Here is an 18,817-nt window from a genome sequence, read left to right on the forward strand (position 1 = left end):
TGGGAGTTTCTCATTGTCCCCATTCTTGTTGCTTTCCATGAGCACTCATTTACATTGTTTTGTTTTGTTTTTAAATCAGATTCCTTTCTGCGAAGTCGTTCAAGTTCTGACCATGAAGCCACAGCTATGATGAAGGCCCAGTTCATGAGTCTCTGGGATGGTCTGGATACTGACTATAACTGCCAAGTAAGCAACACTTTTTCACAGTAATTTGATTTTGAAAACAGGCATTGGACACGTATGTAGCACAGACTTTGTGTTTCTTTTCTGCAGCAGAAATCTTCATTAAGTGCGGAACTAAAGCACAGCAAGGTCAGGGGAGCTTAAATGCTGAGCAATAGGGAAATACAAGATTCATGAGCTTCTGTTCTCTGCAGCTAGAGTTTTATTTTTTCTCTTTTTCTAAAGGTTGTATTTTCACCTAACATCAAGGCTTCAACAGATGGTGTCAAAAATCTGTGTAGGGTTGCATAGTGCCAGTTTGGGTTTGATGTTCTGTGGATAATATCTTTGTTGTGTTGGGGTAGTCAAATGAATCCTATCTTGTTTGGCTTAGTCAATCTTAACTCATTCAGGATGAGTTTAAATGATCCCTGGCAGTTGAAATTGATATCTCAGAATCTTCGAAATGATTTGAAGTCGTAACCACAGCATATTGCAAAATATGACAGAGATCAGTAATAAAGAAGAATGCATGATAAGTTATAATATGGTCACCGTATACACAAAAGTGTGTATAATAGTGAACCTTATTGAAATAAAGGACTTTTGACCTTAGAATATCATTGAGCTGCACTGGAGGATGCCTATAGACGGGCATGGACAAATGGCTCTCCAGGTGTTTTGGTCTTCAACTCCCACAAATCCTAGCAGCTGGTAAGCTGTCTGGGATTTCTGTGAGTTGAAGTTCAAAACACCTAGAGGGCCGAAGTTTGGCCATGCCTGCTATAGATAAATATTTCACTGATTATAAATAAAAGAAATGACAGATACTAGTCCCGCAGATAAAATAGTAGTACCTCAGTTAAAATAGCTATACCCAAATGAAATATTTTTATTGACAGGAGGCCTCTAAAATTGCAGTCGCTATGTTGATGTGACTTCATGTCAGGGAGTCCATTACTGGTGACTGGTGTGTTGTGTCAGCAGATTCATGTTCCACTCTTATTTACTTAATGTGACTTTTTCCTAAAGATGGAATGTGAGGCAGTTTATGCAGAAGACTAAATCAAATATTTTGAAAAGTAAAGTAAAAGCACAACTTAAAATAAAACAGCTATAAAATCATGAATTGGAAACACTAAGGAGAATATGGCACCCAATTGCCTATTACTGATCACAGTTTGACCACCTAACTTTTCAACTGGATCAGGTTGCTGAGCATGCGTTAAAGGCAGTCCAACACAGAGCATGTTGCAGTCATCCAGGGCTGCAGCTATTAGAAGACAAAAGGATGGCATTGCATCTCCAAATATGAATTCCACATTCACCCCTAGAATTCTTATCATGTTCCCTTGAAAACAATGTTCTCAAATGTACAGTAGAGCCTCGCTTATCCAACCTTCGCGTAGCCAATGTTCTGTATTATCTAACGCAGTCTGCCTTTTAGTAGTCAATGCTTTTCTAGTTAATGTTTTCAATACATTGCGATGTTTTGATGCTAAATTTGTAAATACAGTAATTACTACATAATGTTACGATATCGAACTGCTTTTTCTGTCGATTTGTTATAAAACATGATGTTTTGGAGCTTAATTTGTAAAATCATAACGTAATTTGACGTTTAATAGGCTTTTCCTTAATCCCTCCAATGTTTTTCCCTCATAGTTCACCCCTGCATTAGTCTAACTGGAACTTGCATATTTGAAAAGATAACTTGTCAAGCTCATAGAGATGATGAAGCAATACTTTTATATTATCTTTTCTAAAATCATTTTGCAATATTTATTGTCATCTGTAGGTGGCAGTCTCTCTCTTCTCTCACTTCCCATTTTGAAACATGCATCCCAGAACTGTTTTGCTTATTACCATTTATCTGGACTGAGAGTATCTGTATTTGATTATCCGTGGCATGTTTGTGTGTGAGAGGAAGAGAAAGGGATAAAAATTGAAAAAGTACAGCCTACACAGCTGCTGCAGTCTTGTAATAACTGATGATCCGTGAAGCAGCCTAAACCAGTGTCATTTGAGGTGCAAAATCCAAGCATAAAAAATATTCATGTCCTTTTGTATAAATTAATTTGAAAAGGTGTAATTTTCAATACTGGGTAGAATTGGAGGGGAATTTGCTTGGCTTGGAAAATGGTAGTTTGAAAGATGCTGAATTTAGAATGAACCCACATGACATTACATCACTAGTTGATAGTAAATAACATTTTCCTCTCCTGTGATGCTATGTTACTTGAAACCATATACTTCTTTTAAAGTATAATTAATCCCAAATCTTGAAGCTTTTTATTCTCCTTGTTTTTACTACACTTAGGTGATAGTGATGGGAGCTACTAATCGCCCTCAGGATCTTGACTCTGCTATTATGAGAAGGATGCCCACAAGATTTCATATCAACCAACCTGTAAGCAATTGAGAATTAACAGCAGTGGGTTTTATGTCATCTGTCCCCCAGGTTATATGTTTTACAGCTTGAGTGATTTTATCTTTTTATACTTATAGACACTTTTCTGCTCAAAGGGCCCCTAAAACACAACAGAATGGACTAATAAAATATAATACCAATAGTAAAGGAAATAAAAGAATAGCAGACATAGCAATAAAAGTGGAATCTTTAACAGCATAAAACTACATCTGCAGTATGCAGTAGCCATAGGAAGACAAAGCAAATAAAACCACAAAATTTACTGATGTTAGGACCAAATTAGTCTGCTTGGGCAAAAGAGCTACAAAGGGTCAGCACTGAAACTAAAAGCCCTTAACTATTATCTCTATAAATTGTGGCTCCAACTGTAATATAGTCGCCGCTAAACCTTTGTAGTAGGTAGACACATAGGATTCCTGTGGAAGTAGGAAAACTACAAAAAGTCTTAACACTCACACTCACCACCCCCAAGTGTGCTAAAGACTGTGCTGCTGCAAAAGTCTCTTTTAATGTCTTCATTCTTCTCAAAGAGAAGGAAACAAAGGATGATGGCATTGAAGAAGTGGACAGGTAAATTGGCAGTGCAAGAAGAAGGATAGGACCATGGGTCAATGTTTATGAAATCATGGGAATTGAAGTTTCACAAGCCTTCTTTCCTAACAAATACTAGTACCTCACCAAATTGCAAATAGCATTGAGCCCTGACAGCTAAAGTAGTGCCAAATTGCACTGATTAAAAGTGTAGACTGCATTCACCCTCAGACTGCATTTCTTCAGCAGTGTCTGTGGTTGGAAGACCCAGTGTCATGAACGGGAATTGTACAACAACCTACTTCCATGCCACCCAAGTGCAGTACATGACCTAACTAGAAAACCTGCCTTGCATTGCAAAATTGTTGTGACATTTCTGTTTAATAATGATGTTGTGTTTTGTTTTTCCTTTAAAGGCATCAAAGCAGAGAGAAGCAATCTTGAAACTGATTTTGAAAAATGAAAATGTAAGCCTGTTCTGCCATAACTCTCCCTAATACAATATAATTTGAAACCAATTTTGTGGGGGTTTTTTTGATGTTGAAAAAGTATGGGATTCATGATAGCAGACACCTCATTAGGGTGGACATGTTATTGTATGTAGTCTATCTTATTAATTGTCCAATATGGCTTTGATTTAAAGTAAAGAAATTTAATTATGAATTCTGTAGGTACTTATATGCTCTGTAGGCACTGAACAAGTGCCTGTGTAAGCTACCTTGAGTCCCCTTTCGGGTGGAGAAAGGCGGGCTACAAATGCGGTAAATAAATAATAAATAATTTTGAGTCAAGATTATACCCATATTATTGTTCTTTGCCAAACCCCAAAATGAACAGTGTGATAAATTCCTTGGTCTGTCTCAGCTGGGAATGTTGGTTTTTGTTTAAATGTGTGAAATTGCAATTACATATGCTGCTCTTTGTGTGCTGTTAGGTGGACAGTGAAGTGGATCTTCGTGAAGTTGCTAGAGACACAGATGGGTTTTCAGGAAGTGACTTAAAAGAAATGTGTCGTGATGCTGCACTACTATGTGTCAGGGAATATGTTAATTCTACATTTGAGGAAAGGTAAGTCAGTAATACTAAAAGAAGGGTTTGGAACTTACTGGACAATTTGGCAGCTTTTTTTACAGGGAAAGGGTTCTTGAAGAGAGCAACTTGAGATGTAGTTATTCACACTTCGAAAAGAAGGAAGATTTCAGTGGCATGGTTAACTTTCATACGATAAAGTTAAAGCACATACTGAGTTTTAAAACCATTGTATTTGACTGGCTCTTCTGAGAGATTCAGGGCAGCTTCCAAACCACTACAAGCTGCAACATGCAATATAAAACAGTACATGAATATAAAACAATATCATATAAAATTATATCAAAAGAAGTGCTTCACAAGAGAGCCATAAATCTTAGCTTTTATGCTTACATGCAACTTAGATTTAATTAAGATAAGAGCGACTTCTGAATGAGGAAATTATTACAATCGGGTGTGTTTGTGTACTTGCTGGAGTATGTGGGTATTGATAACTACAGCAAGTATCGTTTGGTTGACTTTGTTGGAAGAGAAAGATCAGCAATTAGAGGTTCAGGTATCTACTCTTCAGCATATTAGGAAGCATGATGACTTCCTTCCCAGGGTTGTTGTGAGTTTTCCAGGCTTTATGGCCATGTTCCAGAAGCATTCTTTCCTGACGTTTCATCTGCATCTATGGTAGGCATCCGTGGGGTTTATATATCTGGAATGTTCAGGGTGGGACAAATAACTCTTGTCTGTTGAGGCAGGTGTGAATGTTTCAATTGGCCACCTTGATTAGCATTGAATAGCCTTTCAGCTTCAAAGTCTGGCTGCTTACTGCCTGGGGGAGATGTTAGGTGGCCCTGATTAATTCATGTCTGGAATTCCCATTTTCAGAGTGTTCTTTATTTACTGACCTGATTTTAGAGTTTTTTAAATGCTGGAAGCCAGATTTTATTCATTTTCATGGTTTCCTCTTTTTTGTTGAAATTGTCCACATGCTTGTGGATTTTAATGGCTTCTCAGTGTAGCCTGACATGGTGACTGTTAGAGTGGTCCAGCATTTCTGTGTTCTTAAATAATATGCTGTGTCCAGGTTGGTTCATCAAGTGCTATTTTATGGCTTCCTTCCCATCTTTACCACTACTTGTGGAGAGAAAAAGTGGGATATAAACATCATAACAACAACAAAACTCCTGAAATACCTGTGTTTCTTAATAGAAACAACTTGCATACACAAAAGTATGCACATGTGTTGGCTGGTTTGTATGTTTGTACCACAAAGACTCCACCATGGCATGATGGATCTGGATCTGGACCAAACTTCGTACACACACCCTTCATTATCCAGCTTAAAAATCATTGAGAAGCTTAAACAAAACAAAACAAAACACCCCAGAGGGAGAGGAAGTGATTGAAGTAGATTGGCTGTGGCTACGTGAAGTGGCCCTCTGTGATGTCACTGAGAAAAAAAGGGAGCGAAGGAGCTTAGCTGTATGAAAAGAAAGGGAGGATGGGTGGATTGAAAGGAAGGAAGGAAAGAAAGTGAGAGAGAAAAGGAAAGGAAGGGAGGGAAGAGAAAAGTATGAAGAGAAAGGATGGGAAAGTAAAGAAAGAAAATAAAAGGAGTACAAGAAAAATGTCAGAAGAAAAGAATGAGCCACAAAGAGCCTGGACAACGCCGGGTATATCTGCTTGTACATAAAAATTTACACACTACACATACATACATATTGAAAGCTGGGGTGGGTAAATAGATTCTATGATGAATGACATCTTCTGAAATTCTTTCTTCAGACCAGGAAATATGTTCCTTGTTTTACCTAACAGCCCAGGAGTGTGTTTGGAGTTCAGAGAATAGGGCAGTGTGGCTGACTCAGGGATTTGGTGCAGGACTCCTCTTACTACATCAGCTTTTATATAGAATCATAGAGTTGGAAGAGATTTCATAGGCCATCCAGGGAGGAGGGAGCAAGCTTGTTTTCTGCTGCCTTGGAGACTAGCAGGGAACAATAGCTTTAAACTATAGAACAGGAAATTCCACCTGAACATTGGGAAGAACTTCCTCACTGTGAGAGCTGTTCAGCAATGGAACTCTCTGCCCCAGAGTGTGGTGGAGTCTCCTTTGGAGGCTTTTAAGCAGAGGCTGGGGTACTTTGAATGTGATTTTCCTGCTTCTTAGCAAGGGGTTAGACTAGATGGCCGGTGAGGTCTCTTCTAACTCTATGTCTCTGATTCTACGTTGTATGCCTCAGTGTCAGTTGTTATTAAGGACCATGCTACCTCCGTAACACACACCTTTGCAAAATCTGTTATCCTGCTCTCTTTTTTTTTAAGCAATGAAGATGATGAAATCCGTCCAGTGAAACAGAAAGACCTGCAACGGGCCATTGAGAAAATGAGGAAGTCCAAGGAAGCAACAAATCAGAATGTTCTAATGCACGTCAGTTTAGATTAAGGTTAAGCAACGGCGCTGTGGCCTATGGCCTCTTTTGAGGACTGGCTATGCCACTTAAATAGTGGAAATCAATTGGAAGCAGGAATATCCTTTTAATAAGTGTTTCTGGAATTGTTTTTATATATGCTGTTACCTAAATTATTGAAACCTAGTAATCTTGCAAAATTGGATACGGCCTGTGGTATCGATCATGACATGGAAGAATGTAGTCCAGCACAAAAGCAATGTCTTGTTTCCTTGTTGTGGCCTTAAAAGCCGACTGTCAGTGGGTTCTAGTGTGGCATAATGGTCTACGGAGGACCATGTACATATGTATGAGACAGTGTGCAGTTTTTATACACAGACATAATATGTAGATAACTTGAATATGAAAAGCCGCCTTTTTCTTTTTCTTTTTGTTTTCTGGGTTAAAGTGCATCAGATGATTAAAAGGTTCAGCACACGCTTATCTATTTTTGTGTAGTTACCTTAATGCAAAACCAGAAAACCTGTTTTTGCTAATTATCTTTTTTTTTCTTGGAATGCAGGGCAATCTGACCTCCTTTTCTCAACATTAACTCATGGGATCCACTGGTGCCATTTGTTTAGCTAGAAAACACTTTGTGAACATTTTGATTTTATATGAATCCTATAAATTGTTATTCTTTCCTTTTTTAAAGACATCTTTTGTACAGTCAGGGTTAAGCATTGTGGAACACTGGCAACATTTATTTTTTCTATTTCTGAATTGTGAATTATTTCCTAGAAATAGCCAACAGGAATGCTCCTGTTAAAGGCTTTTTTTTCTTTCTTTTTTTACTACTGTAGTGCTTGCTAGCGGCTGTAATTGGTCACAACACAAATCACTGCAGTAAGTACATTGTTCTAAAAAGTTTTGCTTAGTTCCTTTTCTCCCCACAGTCTTGCTAAATGGAGCAGTTCTTTCAGTGTCTTTCAGTGGATAGCTAGAATTAATAACTTTCAGATGTTCTTAATGGAAGAGGTGATAACACTGAGATGTCTTTCAGGGATAATATTGAAACTGAATTTAATTTTGTTGACCTGCTTTTTTAAATCTTGTATACGGACCTGTTACAACTTCATTAATCAAAACAACAAAGTGTCCAAAACATACCAAAGCTTTTTTTTTTTTTGCATAGTAACAAAGCATTGGAAAGTATGTTAAAAAAACAATACCAGTGTAACTGGATGATTCTGACATTGCATCATTTAAGTTCATAATTTTACTTTGCTGTTCTTGCAGGTGCTACTTTATGGTGTAACCACATTGTATAAAGCACAGGATGTTCTTTATAAACTGAATCTGGATAGTTTACTCTTGAATTCCCCTCCCCGTGAAAGAAAAGAAACAATTATCAAGTGGAAACTGGTTTGGGACTGAGAAAAACAATGGATTTCCACAGTGTATAATACTTTATTCACACACACATATATATATATCACATTTCTTCTACAGAGGTAGTTCTTGAGAGTTTTGTTTAAGTCAGAACTTTTTTTCAAGTGGCCAGATTAGAGATGAAAAGCCCTGAGAAAAAACCGAAAAAATTGATAAAAGGGGGGGGGGTCTGGAAAAATTATCATTTTTTTCCAGGAAAAATGGGGGGGAGTGTGTAAAAAATAAAAAGACTCAGAAATCTTTCATTAAGGTCTTCTTCATGTTATATAGTTTGAATACCATGTCGTAGATATATTATCACTTGGAAAGAACATATTCTACACAATGTGTTATCAAAGGTTTTCATGACCATAATCACTGGGTTGCTGTGAGTTTTCTGGGCTGTTTGGCAATGTTCCAGAAGCATTATCTCCTGACGTTTCGCCCACATTTTTGGCAGGCATCCTCAGAGGTTGTGAGGTCTGTTGGAAACTAGGCAAGTGGAGTTTATATATCTGTGAAATGTCCAGGGTGGGAGAAAGAACTCTTGTCCGTTTGAGTAAAGTGTAAATGTTGCAATTGGCCACCTTGATTAGAATTTAATAGCCTTGCAGCTTCAAAGCCTGGCTGCTTCCTGGCTGGGGGCATCCTTTGTTGGGAAGTGTTTGCTGGCCCACATCGCGACCACCAAATGCAGCATTGCCCAAACACAAATCAAGGAACATGAAAGGCACTGCAGATTAATTCAGCCAGAGAGGTCAGCCATAGCAGAGCACCTGATGAACCAATCTGGGTGCAGCATATTGTTTGAGATCACAGAAATGCTGGACCACTCCAATAACCACCATGTCAGACTACATAGAGAAGTCATTGAAATCCACAAGCATATGGACAATTTCAACGGAAAGGAGGAAACCACGAAAATGAACAAAATCTGGCTTCCAGTATTAAAAAAAACCCCACTAAAATCAGGTGAGAAAATAAAGAGCAACACTAAAAAAAACGGGAATTCTGGAAAAGAAACAATTGGGGCCAGCTAACACCTCCCAACAAAGGATCCCCAGGCAGGAAGCAGCAAGGCTATTCAATTCTAGAAAACCAGTCGTGTAAATAGTTTTTGCACTAATGAATCCTGGGACAGGGCCATCTATAGGTACATTGTGCCAGGCACTTGGTATGTATAGTCTTAAATTTATCATTCCCATGTTATTTCTTATGACCATGAATGCCTGTGTTTTGAAACGATGAATGGCTTTTTCCCCCTGTCTATCCTCCCATTTCTATTTTATTTCATTCATTTCAATAAACTAAACCACAGAATGCAAACCTATAACATTATCTGGGCACTTTATAGAGGTGCTGTTTGTTTGCATCATTTACTGAAGAGTTTTGTACCAGTTAAGCTGGAATTGTTGGCATAGCAGCAAGTCCTAGCTTATGCCTTCTACATCTATTACAAACATTTCTGCACACTTGCCAATTTTCTTCAGTAGGAACAGATTTACTGGATATTACTTCTTGTGACCAAATACATTAGTTTCACTATTTCTGATAATACTACATAAGCACAAAAATACACCCCGCTTGGTTAAAAGCAATAGAAGTTAAGCCATTAATTTTGTGTGGGATATATTGTGCCTGGTTTGTCTCCAAGTAAAAGTTTTCATCCCTTTTCCAGTTATTTTTTCAAGACTGTTTTCAAATTATGTTTCTCCCATTGGTTCTCAACCTGGAGTCCCCAGATGTTTTTGGCCTACAACTCTCAGAAATCCCATCCATTTTACCAGCTGTTAAGATTTCTGGGAGTTGAAGGCCAAAAACATCTGGGGACCCCAGGTTGAGAACCACGGCTCTATACTGACCAAAGGTTGTAGCGACTCAGCGAGTCAGAGTTCTGCTTTTGCCCCACATCTACATCAGCCTGCATGCAATATTTCATACAATTTTTGGAGACCCAATAACCATCAAAAGCGGCTTTGAATTCTGTGCTGTTTGCTAACAAAAAGCAACATGGAATTCAAACTTGCCTATTAGCAAAAACTCAGTAGAAGAGGATCTAGTTGTGGCACAGTTTTAAAACTAGAAAAACATTCTAAGGAAATGAAGATTTTACTAAGAAAAAAAAACTAACATGTCTTACTAGTCAACGCTGATTTCCAACACTACTGACTAGCTTTATAGGCCTGACTTACTGTTTGAGGCAGGAACCATTGGAAAGTTTCCAATGAACTTCTATAATTGAAAAAAAAATTGGAATATTTCTTTGGCCAATTGCTCCTTTAGTTTTGTTCCCCACCCCCCTTTCCAATATATTTCATATATATCTGTATGCAGGTGGAGGCCATGTTCTTTTAGTGCAAACAAATAGTAATCAGTATTAATAATAACTTCAATAATAATCATAATTTTATTCTTGTATCCTGCCACCATCTCCCCGAAGGGACTCGGGGGCAGCTTACGCAAGGCTCAAGTTGCCTAAAAGCAGGACATGAAATAAAACAATATAAAATACAATTGAAAAAACACATAAGCATGTAATAACTGCATAAAATTCAGACTAAAACAGCGTTTACCCGTCAGTAGTCATAGTTTATGCAAACATGGCCAGGCTGTAAACAATAGGGCTAGAGAATGGGAGTAAGTACAGAGCTGTAACCATGGGATGAAGGCTTGGCTGCATAACAAATTCATACCTAGATCAGCTAGGGACTAAGCATTCTCAAAAGCTTGTTTGAATAGCCAGGTCTTCAGTATTCATCTTATAGAATCGAGCAGTCCTTCATACTATGATAAGCATTAATCATATTCTTGATAGATACTTGATGTGTGTTGATAAAAGTTCATGATTTCTGGCAACTTGCTCAAAAGGCAAAACAGTCATATCTGAAATGTCCATTTTATCAAATCTCATTCTCAAATGCAAATATTACCATGCTTTAAGGAAAAATATAATGACCTGACTCCCAAAATGTGTGGGCTTTAAAGAAGGGTGGAAGATCTGTGAGCTGGCTGGGAAAAGCTCTACCTGGTTGGGGAGAAGTTCCAAACCTTCAGCACTTCTTGCCCCTATGCTGAAGTACTATGGAGTACAACTAATATTGTGTGCATTGGACTTTTATTGTAATGGCTGCTATAAGCATGAACTTGCTTTATACTTGTAGACCAGCTGGTAAGTTTTTCCCTCTGATTTGGGATTATGATGATGATCATTTTGATTCAGTGCCAAGAGTGGGCAACTAGTGGTTGAAGGGAAGCACATGGAGTGTCAGATTTTCTATCCCTGGGAACATCTTGGGGCAGGGGTTGCAAGAACTTCTCAATAGATAGATAGTCTACTCTTCGTTTTTAAAAACAATTTTTAAAATGGAATTAAAATTGGCTTCCCCTTTATTTTAACAACAAAAAGGGTAGTTTGGATTCAGTCATCTATGCTAGAGATAATTCTTCTGATCTTTTCAGTCTGCAGTGTTCTGTCCACATTTTCAGGAGTTATGGGCATATGACCTAGCAGTTTGAAAACATGCAAATGTGAGTAGATCAATAGGTACCGGTCTGGGGGGAAGGTAACGGTACTCCATGTAGTCATGCTGGCCACATGACCTTTGAGGTGTCTATGGACAACGTCGGCTTAAAAATGGAGATGAACTCCAACCCCCAGAATCAGACACGACTAGACTTAATATCGGGGCAAATCTTTACCTTTACCTATGGGCACAAGACCCTACAAAACCAAAAAAAAATCCTGAAAATAAATAAGCATTATATTTTTAGTGGAGAGAACACATCTCTAGGCCCCCAGTATGACTAGTTCACATCTGTCAGCTGTTGACCACAGTTTCACTGAAGGGCATAGGGATCCCTAGAGAGAATGTATTAATTATATCTGCATAAGTCCACAAAATTGAAACTCATAAATATGGGGGGTCGGGGGCAATGTACCAGTGGTTTTAGGTTGTTGGAAATACTAAGTTAGGCCCTAACTCCTAATCAAAGTAGCACAGACCGCTATTCCCCACCTCCCCATGTGAAGCTACAGTTACATTCTAAGGTTCAATACATATAACACTTCTTAAAAGTGAAAGTCAGTCATAGAAGTATGCGTGCCATGCATATTCTCCTGGAGGTTGTGGATTCTTCCATGCTTGTCTATATTTCCCATCAGTCCTATCCAACATAGACAATAATGAGGGATTATGGGAATTGCATTCCAACCACATCAAGGGAGCATTAAAGATGCAATTCTTTGTTCTTCAGGGAAGCATTTTTTTAATAGTACGAGAGTCTCTGGAAACTTCATGTTTTGAAGACCTTGCCATTGTCTGTGTGCACAAAATTGCCTTTAGGGTTTATTTTTTGCACAGAAACCATTTTTCTTCATAGAGAACAGATTTCTTACACATTTTAACAAATGGCAAATGTAGTTCAATACTTGAAGTTTTTGAACATTTATTTGCACAGAACAGCATTTTCTACATAGAAAACACCATTTCTTATTTCTGTACAAATTTGTATAGAACACACTTGGCTGTTTGGGTGTTTTTCCTCCATGACAAACCATGTGGGAGAAAAAATTTCGAACCGCAAGGATTCTTGTAGATCCAGGATTCTCTACTTCAGTGTTTCCCAATGCTTGAAAATCATCTTTAACCATTTTTGGAATATTCTTTCCATCTCTAATACACTTGCCACTCCTGTTCTGTATCATGCTCCTGTTTCGTGTCACATTGTGTGTATCATTGAGCGGTGTTTTGCTTGTTCATCCGCTACGCTCACAAGATCTAGAAAACAAGTCTAACGTGGTCTTCAGGATACTAAGGTTGGAATTTGTTATTGTGGATCCTTATTTTGAAATTTAAACATTTTCACTGTGCTGAGTGGACTTTCTTACCTGAAGGTTTACTCATTGGAGACTTTGATATGGCAGCAAACAACACAGCGTCACTAGGCACACTTGTGCTATATCTCAAAACCAAAATTGACTTCCTGATAAAATGAAATAAAATGAAAGAGCATAACTAAGGCTATTTAACTGTTGGAGCACCTTCTGAAATCCAAAAATAAGTGGTCTTGACTGCATTTAAATAGATAATAAAGCAATAAATGTGACATAATTGTAGCAGAAGACTTGCGCTTGTGTTTTTTCTGTGTGTTGCTACAGCTGAGCTTCTCATTGGTTTTGTGGATCACACAAAGCTACGTGTACTCTCTCCACAATGGCTATTTGTAAATGGGAAGAGAAGAAATAAAGCTATGTGTGGCCTGAAGTCTTAACATCGCCTTTGTATGTGTCTGCATATTATAAAGGGGTGGGTTCAATCTCTTGTTTGCGTGAAATGATGTGTGTCTGAAATGTGTGTCACCAACATGAAATGTTTGGAAAACACCGAGCATATTACTGCAGGCAATATCTGGATAAGAACTGGTGCATAGCCAGGGGAGAATATTACTGGATTTGGTTTAACACCAATGTAAATTAATCTATTGCCATCAGTATCCAACCATCATGTCTCTGGGCCTGGAGCAAAGTTGTAACAACCCTTTTCCCCAGCCACCACTTTGTCCTTGGAAAAATTGGTGACGAAGTGCACGGCTTCGAATCCTTTAGCTTAAGATCCTCTTTTTTTTTTTTTTTGAGCAAATGTTTCCAATGCTACTCCATCCTACTCACTTCTCATGTTCACATAGTATGCACATGGCCCATTTGTTGAAAACCTCCCCTGCAAAAGTCAAACTCACACTGCAGTTGTCAAGCTATTTAACCTTTAATAGCTGCAGATGGCAAGTTACTTAATCTCGGCAGACTGAAGGCCAAAACCAAGGTCACAACCACAACTCCAATATGCCGATGAAAACATCTGGGCACATTCAGAAGAAGACCTACAAGCCACTCCACCTTTGTAGAAGCATATGTGAAGCTCGGCCTCTCATTGAACATCAAGAAAACCAAAGTGCTCTTCCAACAGGCACCAGCCAGTCCCTCTGCAAGTCCAGAAACACAGCTTAATGGTGTAACATTTAAAAATGTCAACCATTTCCGCTACCTTGGCAGCCACCTCCACAAAAGTCAACATTGACACTGAAATACAACACCGCCTGAGCTCTGTGAGTGCAGCATTTTTCCGAATGAAGCAGAGTGTTTGATGATCGAGACATCCGTAGAGATACCAAGGTGCTTGTTTATAAAGCCATTGTCCTCCCATCCCTGCTATATGCCTGTGAAACGTGGATGGTCTACAGACATCACACACAACTCCTGGAGCGATTCCATCAGTGTTGCCTCCGAAAAATCCTGCAAATCTCTAGGGAAGACAGGCGGACAAATGTCAGTGTGCTGGAAGAAGCAAAGACCACCAGCATTGAAGCGATGCTCCTACGCCCATCAACTCCACTGGACTGGCCACGTTGTCCGAATGCCCAATAACCGTCTCTGAAAGCAGTTCCTCTACTCCCAACTCAAGAATAGAAAACGGAGTGTTGGTGGACAGGAAAAGAGATTTAAAGATGGACTTAAAGCCAACCTTAAAAACTGTGTCATAGACACTGAGAACTGGGAAGCCCTGGCCCTTGAGCGCTCTAGCTGGAGGTCAGCTGTGGCCAGCAGTGCTGCAGAATTCAAAGAGGCACAAATGGAGGGCTTAAGGGAGAAACGCACCAAGAGGAAAGCACATCAAGCCAACCCTGATCGGGACCGTCTTCCACCTGTAAACCAATGTCTCCAGTGCGGGACAATATACAGATCAAGAATAGGTGTCTTCAGCCACCTACAGACCCACCCCCAAGACCCCACAATTGGAGGACCGTCATCCTCAATCTATGAGGGATCGCCTAAGTAAGTAAGGTGTCAATATTCTGTTATTAAGGATTTCAAACTTCCAGATACTTCATGGCATCACAGCGCTTTAGCTGCATGTATTTCAGGGAATACAGAACAGATTTCAGCCATTTTGATCTATGTGAATAAAACGGCACGCAAAATAAAACGGGGAATTATTTATCGATGCTAAAAGTGAATTTTATTAAAAGAAGACCAAATTCAGAAGATATTTTACTCCAGAGCAGTATCAGCAAAGGCATACATTTCCAGTCTGATGTCTGTAATAAATATGCTATAAAATGTTACAGGCTTTAAAATTTAAAAGGAATAGTACAACACGTGTATTTGGACATGATCATGAACATAGTATCAGATTAAAAAAAGAAAATATATCAGCGCTATTTAAAAATTCAATTAAATTAAAAATGGCAAGATTACATTGGTCTTCAAGGTCCCTTCCAGAGGGCTTGGTTATAAAAGGCACTGTTGTCAATATACATTAGCTAGCAATATTGCAATGGGAACCATCTACCCGGCACTGTCGGTGTGCAATACCTTTAAGTGCAGTGTGGCTCCCATGTAAGTACAGAGTGCAGGTCGCAAGCCTAGGATGATTTGTCCAAAGGCTGCATTTGATTTACACAAAGTGTAGTAAGACACGTTTTTAGTTCTTTTGTTCTAAGGATTAAAAAGCTCTACAAGGGGATAACATTTAAGCATTCAGAACTATAATTGTTTAGACCATGAAACTCTCACGGTTGAACAATTGCTACACAAAACATGGCAATCATTTCACAGTCTTTGCAAATTATTTGTATTCGTTTGCATGGGGGGGGGGGAGGCAATTCTGGTTTATTTTTTGAAACTTGCAATTTGGATTTTGTGCCAGTTCTTAGACCAGTGGTTCTCAACCTGTGGGTCCCCAGATGTTTTGGCCTTCAACTCTCAGAAATCCTAACAGCTGGTAAACTGGCTGGGATTTCTGGGAGTTGTAAGCCAAAACACCCGGGGCCCACAGGTTGAGAACCACTGGCTTAGACAAATGAACAACACAATCCAATTTTGTTTTACGAATTGGGGAAGAGATTCTTAAGGGTTTTCCACCTCAGGTGGGAAAATACTTGGCGTAGAGGCCTGTGCAATTTGATTTGGAGAGAATACCACTTGTGTCTCTGCCAAAGGCAGAAAAAACCCAAAAGCATACAGATTGGGTATTCCTAATTCAAAATGCTTGAGATCAGAAGTGTTCCATATTTTAGGGGTTTTTTTCCTCCAGATTTCTGAATCATTGCATATACAGTAGAGTCTCACTTGTCCAACATTCGCTTATGCAATGTTCTGGATTAGCCAATGCATTTTTGTAGTCAATGTTTTCAATACATAAAGATATTTTGGTGCTAAATTCATAAATACAGTAATTACTACGTAGCATTACTGCATATTGAACTACTTTTTCTGTCAAATTTGTTGTATAACATGATGTTTTGGTGCTTAATTTGTAAAATCATAACCTAATTTGATGTTTAATAGGCTTCTCCTTAATCTCTACTTATTATCCAACATATTTGCTTATTCAACGTTCTGCCGGCCCGTTTATGTTGGATAAGTGAGACTCTACTGTACTTAAGGAGATATCTTGGGGATAGAACCCAAGCCTGAACAGGATATTCACTGATATGTCAGGAGCCATGGTGGCGCAATGGGTTAAACCAGGGGTCCTCAAAATTTTTAAGTGGAGGGCCGGTTCACGGTCCCTCAGACTGTTGGGGGGGGCAGACTATAATGAAATAGTCCAAAATTAGGATTGTTGTGGTGTGCCTTCAAGTCGTTTCAGACTTAGGTCAACCCTAAGTTTAAAGTTTAGGACAGGGGCAGGTAAATGATCTTGGAAAGCCCACGGGCCTTAGTTTGGGGAAACCTGGGTTAAACCCTTGTGCCAGCTGAACTGCTGACCTAAAGGTTGACGGTTCGAATCCGCAATAAGGGGTAAGCACTCTGTCAACTCTAGCTTCCCATGCAGGGACATGAGAGAAGCCTCCCATAGGATGGTAACACATCCGGGCATCCCCTGGGCAACATCTTTGAAGACGGCCAATTCTTTCACACCAGAAGCAACCTACCTCAAATCGCTTCTGACACGATTTTAAAAAATTGATATGTCATACACACCTTAGACCCATAGCCTGAAGATAATTGTAATACACAATATTTTAATATTTTGGGCATGAAACAAAGTTTGCATATGTTGAAACATGAGAAAGCACTATCAGAGCCACCAATATGGATGATTTTGGAATTCCAGATAAAGAATGCTCAACCTGTAAGCCTTTATGTGCCCTAAAACAACAGTGAAAGAACAGTGGAATATTGAGAATTATTACCCTTAAGGAGGTGCCCCAATGACTTGGGATACCAATCCCTAATAATAATCTTTATATGGAAAATCCAAATAAAACATGCTGGTATCATGAAATACTCAGGAAGGGAAGTAAAAAGCTGTGCTGTTTCGCAAAATGAAAAGAGAGAATTCAGCACCAGCCATTATGTCTGGCTTGTTTGTCCTTTGCAGCCTGTGGTGCAATGGGTTAAACCCTTGTGCTGGCAGGACTGCTGACCAAAAGGTCGGTGGTTCGAATGCAGAGAGTGGGGTGAGCTTCCATCTGTCAGCTCCAGTTTCCCATGCAGGCACATGAGAGAAGCCTCCCACAGGATGGTAAAACATCTGGGCGTTCCCTGGGCAACGTCCTTGCAGATAGCCAATTCTCTCACACCAGAAGCACTTGAGGCAGTTTTTCAAGTTACTCCTGACACAAAAAAGCCAATGAAGAGCATCAAAGCTAACAGATAGTTTTCTACTGCATAATTGAGATACCCCAGTTCCCAAAGGCTCTTGACAAATCAGAATATGGCTTTTCACTCCTGTAAACTAAATCTATATTGGTCTATGTACAATCAAATCCCTTTTGTGCCTCTTTTTCTGAAATGTGTAGAAAACTCTAGTGAATTCTGAATGGAAAACAGTTGAACTATTTACTTCATAAAGAAAATGCCCACAAAATACAGTAGGGAAAACAAATCAATGTAGATGAAATATAATAGCACATAAATCAAACAGAAGGGGGGTCATTTAAAAAAAAGGCACTCTTTGGTAAAAACAAAAATTAATTATTTTTTCCCAGGGATGTGTAATATTCTGTCAACACCTTCCATGCTTTTGGAGCCATGAATCCATCAGGAGGGTTTTCACCATCACGGGCCAACTTCCTCATGCGGGTGCCAGAAATGAAGTCAAATTCATTGTGCCTAGTGAGAAAAATTGAATTCATTATGATGCTACAGACAAAATGCAGTGTTGGGACAAGGACAAACATCCAATATTTGCAATCTTAAGTCTTCTGTATAAAGGCATTCGTTTGAAATGGAGAACCATATTATGATTTAGAGTCCAAAATATGTGTGCATCCCCTCCTTCCTCTTAGTGGCTCAAGACAACTAGCAGCATGCGAAAAAACAATCAAAATAAAGATAATAAAAGACAGAATTGAGATGTGTAAAATAAAAGGGAATAAGAGTACTAGAAATAGCCAGCTGTAAAATGTAAAGCAAACACTCTCTGGTTTTCTGAAAATGTGTACCTAAAAAAAAGAGTGTAGATTTTTGATGGAAAGGGCTGAGACTGGCTAGACTATTCTGGGGCAACACATGCAATGACTCTGGCTGATCTTAAATCCTATGTAGATTGTGATTCAGTAAAGAAGAATAAAACAGCCCAACATTTCCCCCCTCTATGTCTTTGTTTTTAGACCTGTTCCTGTGGTTATTGGGGATGATAATTTAGTAAAGTGCATTGGATAGATGGCATCAGCTCTAGTTTCTTAGATATGGTTATTGTGGTTTTTCCGGGCAAGCAGATGGCAACAGGTAGATGGTATGTTCTCAAAAACTAGATCTGATAGGGGAAATCTGGTGCCATTTTTGGAATCACTAGGACAAACATACCTAGAAACAGGCCTAACACTTGAGGCACCAACATGT

The 18,817-nt window shown here is 39.0% G+C and overlaps 2 protein-coding genes across 9 annotated transcripts in view; one reads left to right on the forward strand and one right to left on the reverse strand.

Annotated features, from left to right (window-relative positions):
• Nucleotides 1-13,239, forward strand: part of atad1 (ATPase family AAA domain containing 1) — a 35,242-nt gene extending 22,003 nt beyond the window's left edge. For all 3 annotated transcript variants that reach the window (XM_062977479.1, XM_008116297.3, XM_008116298.3), the window contains exons 6-10: nucleotides 80-186; nucleotides 2,483-2,572; nucleotides 3,541-3,591; nucleotides 4,059-4,192; nucleotides 6,473-13,239. In XM_062977479.1, the coding sequence (XP_062833549.1) occupies nucleotides 80-186; nucleotides 2,483-2,572; nucleotides 3,541-3,591; nucleotides 4,059-4,192; nucleotides 6,473-6,593 (503 nt within the window). In that variant the 3' untranslated portion in view covers nucleotides 6,594-13,239. The remainder of the gene's footprint in view (nucleotides 1-79; nucleotides 187-2,482; nucleotides 2,573-3,540; nucleotides 3,592-4,058; nucleotides 4,193-6,472) is intronic.
• Nucleotides 13,240-14,955: 1,716 nt separating this feature from the next.
• Nucleotides 14,956-18,817, reverse strand: part of papss2 (3'-phosphoadenosine 5'-phosphosulfate synthase 2) — a 64,045-nt gene continuing 60,183 nt past the window's right edge. For all 6 annotated transcript variants that reach the window (XM_062977472.1, XM_003224383.4, XM_062977473.1 and 3 more), the window contains one exon: nucleotides 14,956-18,085. In XM_062977472.1, the coding sequence (XP_062833542.1) occupies nucleotides 17,944-18,085 (142 nt within the window). In that variant the 3' untranslated portion in view covers nucleotides 14,956-17,943. The remainder of the gene's footprint in view (nucleotides 18,086-18,817) is intronic.

This window comes from Anolis carolinensis, chromosome 3, assembly GCF_035594765.1.
Source record: "Anolis carolinensis isolate JA03-04 chromosome 3, rAnoCar3.1.pri, whole genome shotgun sequence".
Classification (NCBI taxonomy): domain Eukaryota; kingdom Metazoa; phylum Chordata; class Lepidosauria; order Squamata; family Dactyloidae; genus Anolis; species Anolis carolinensis.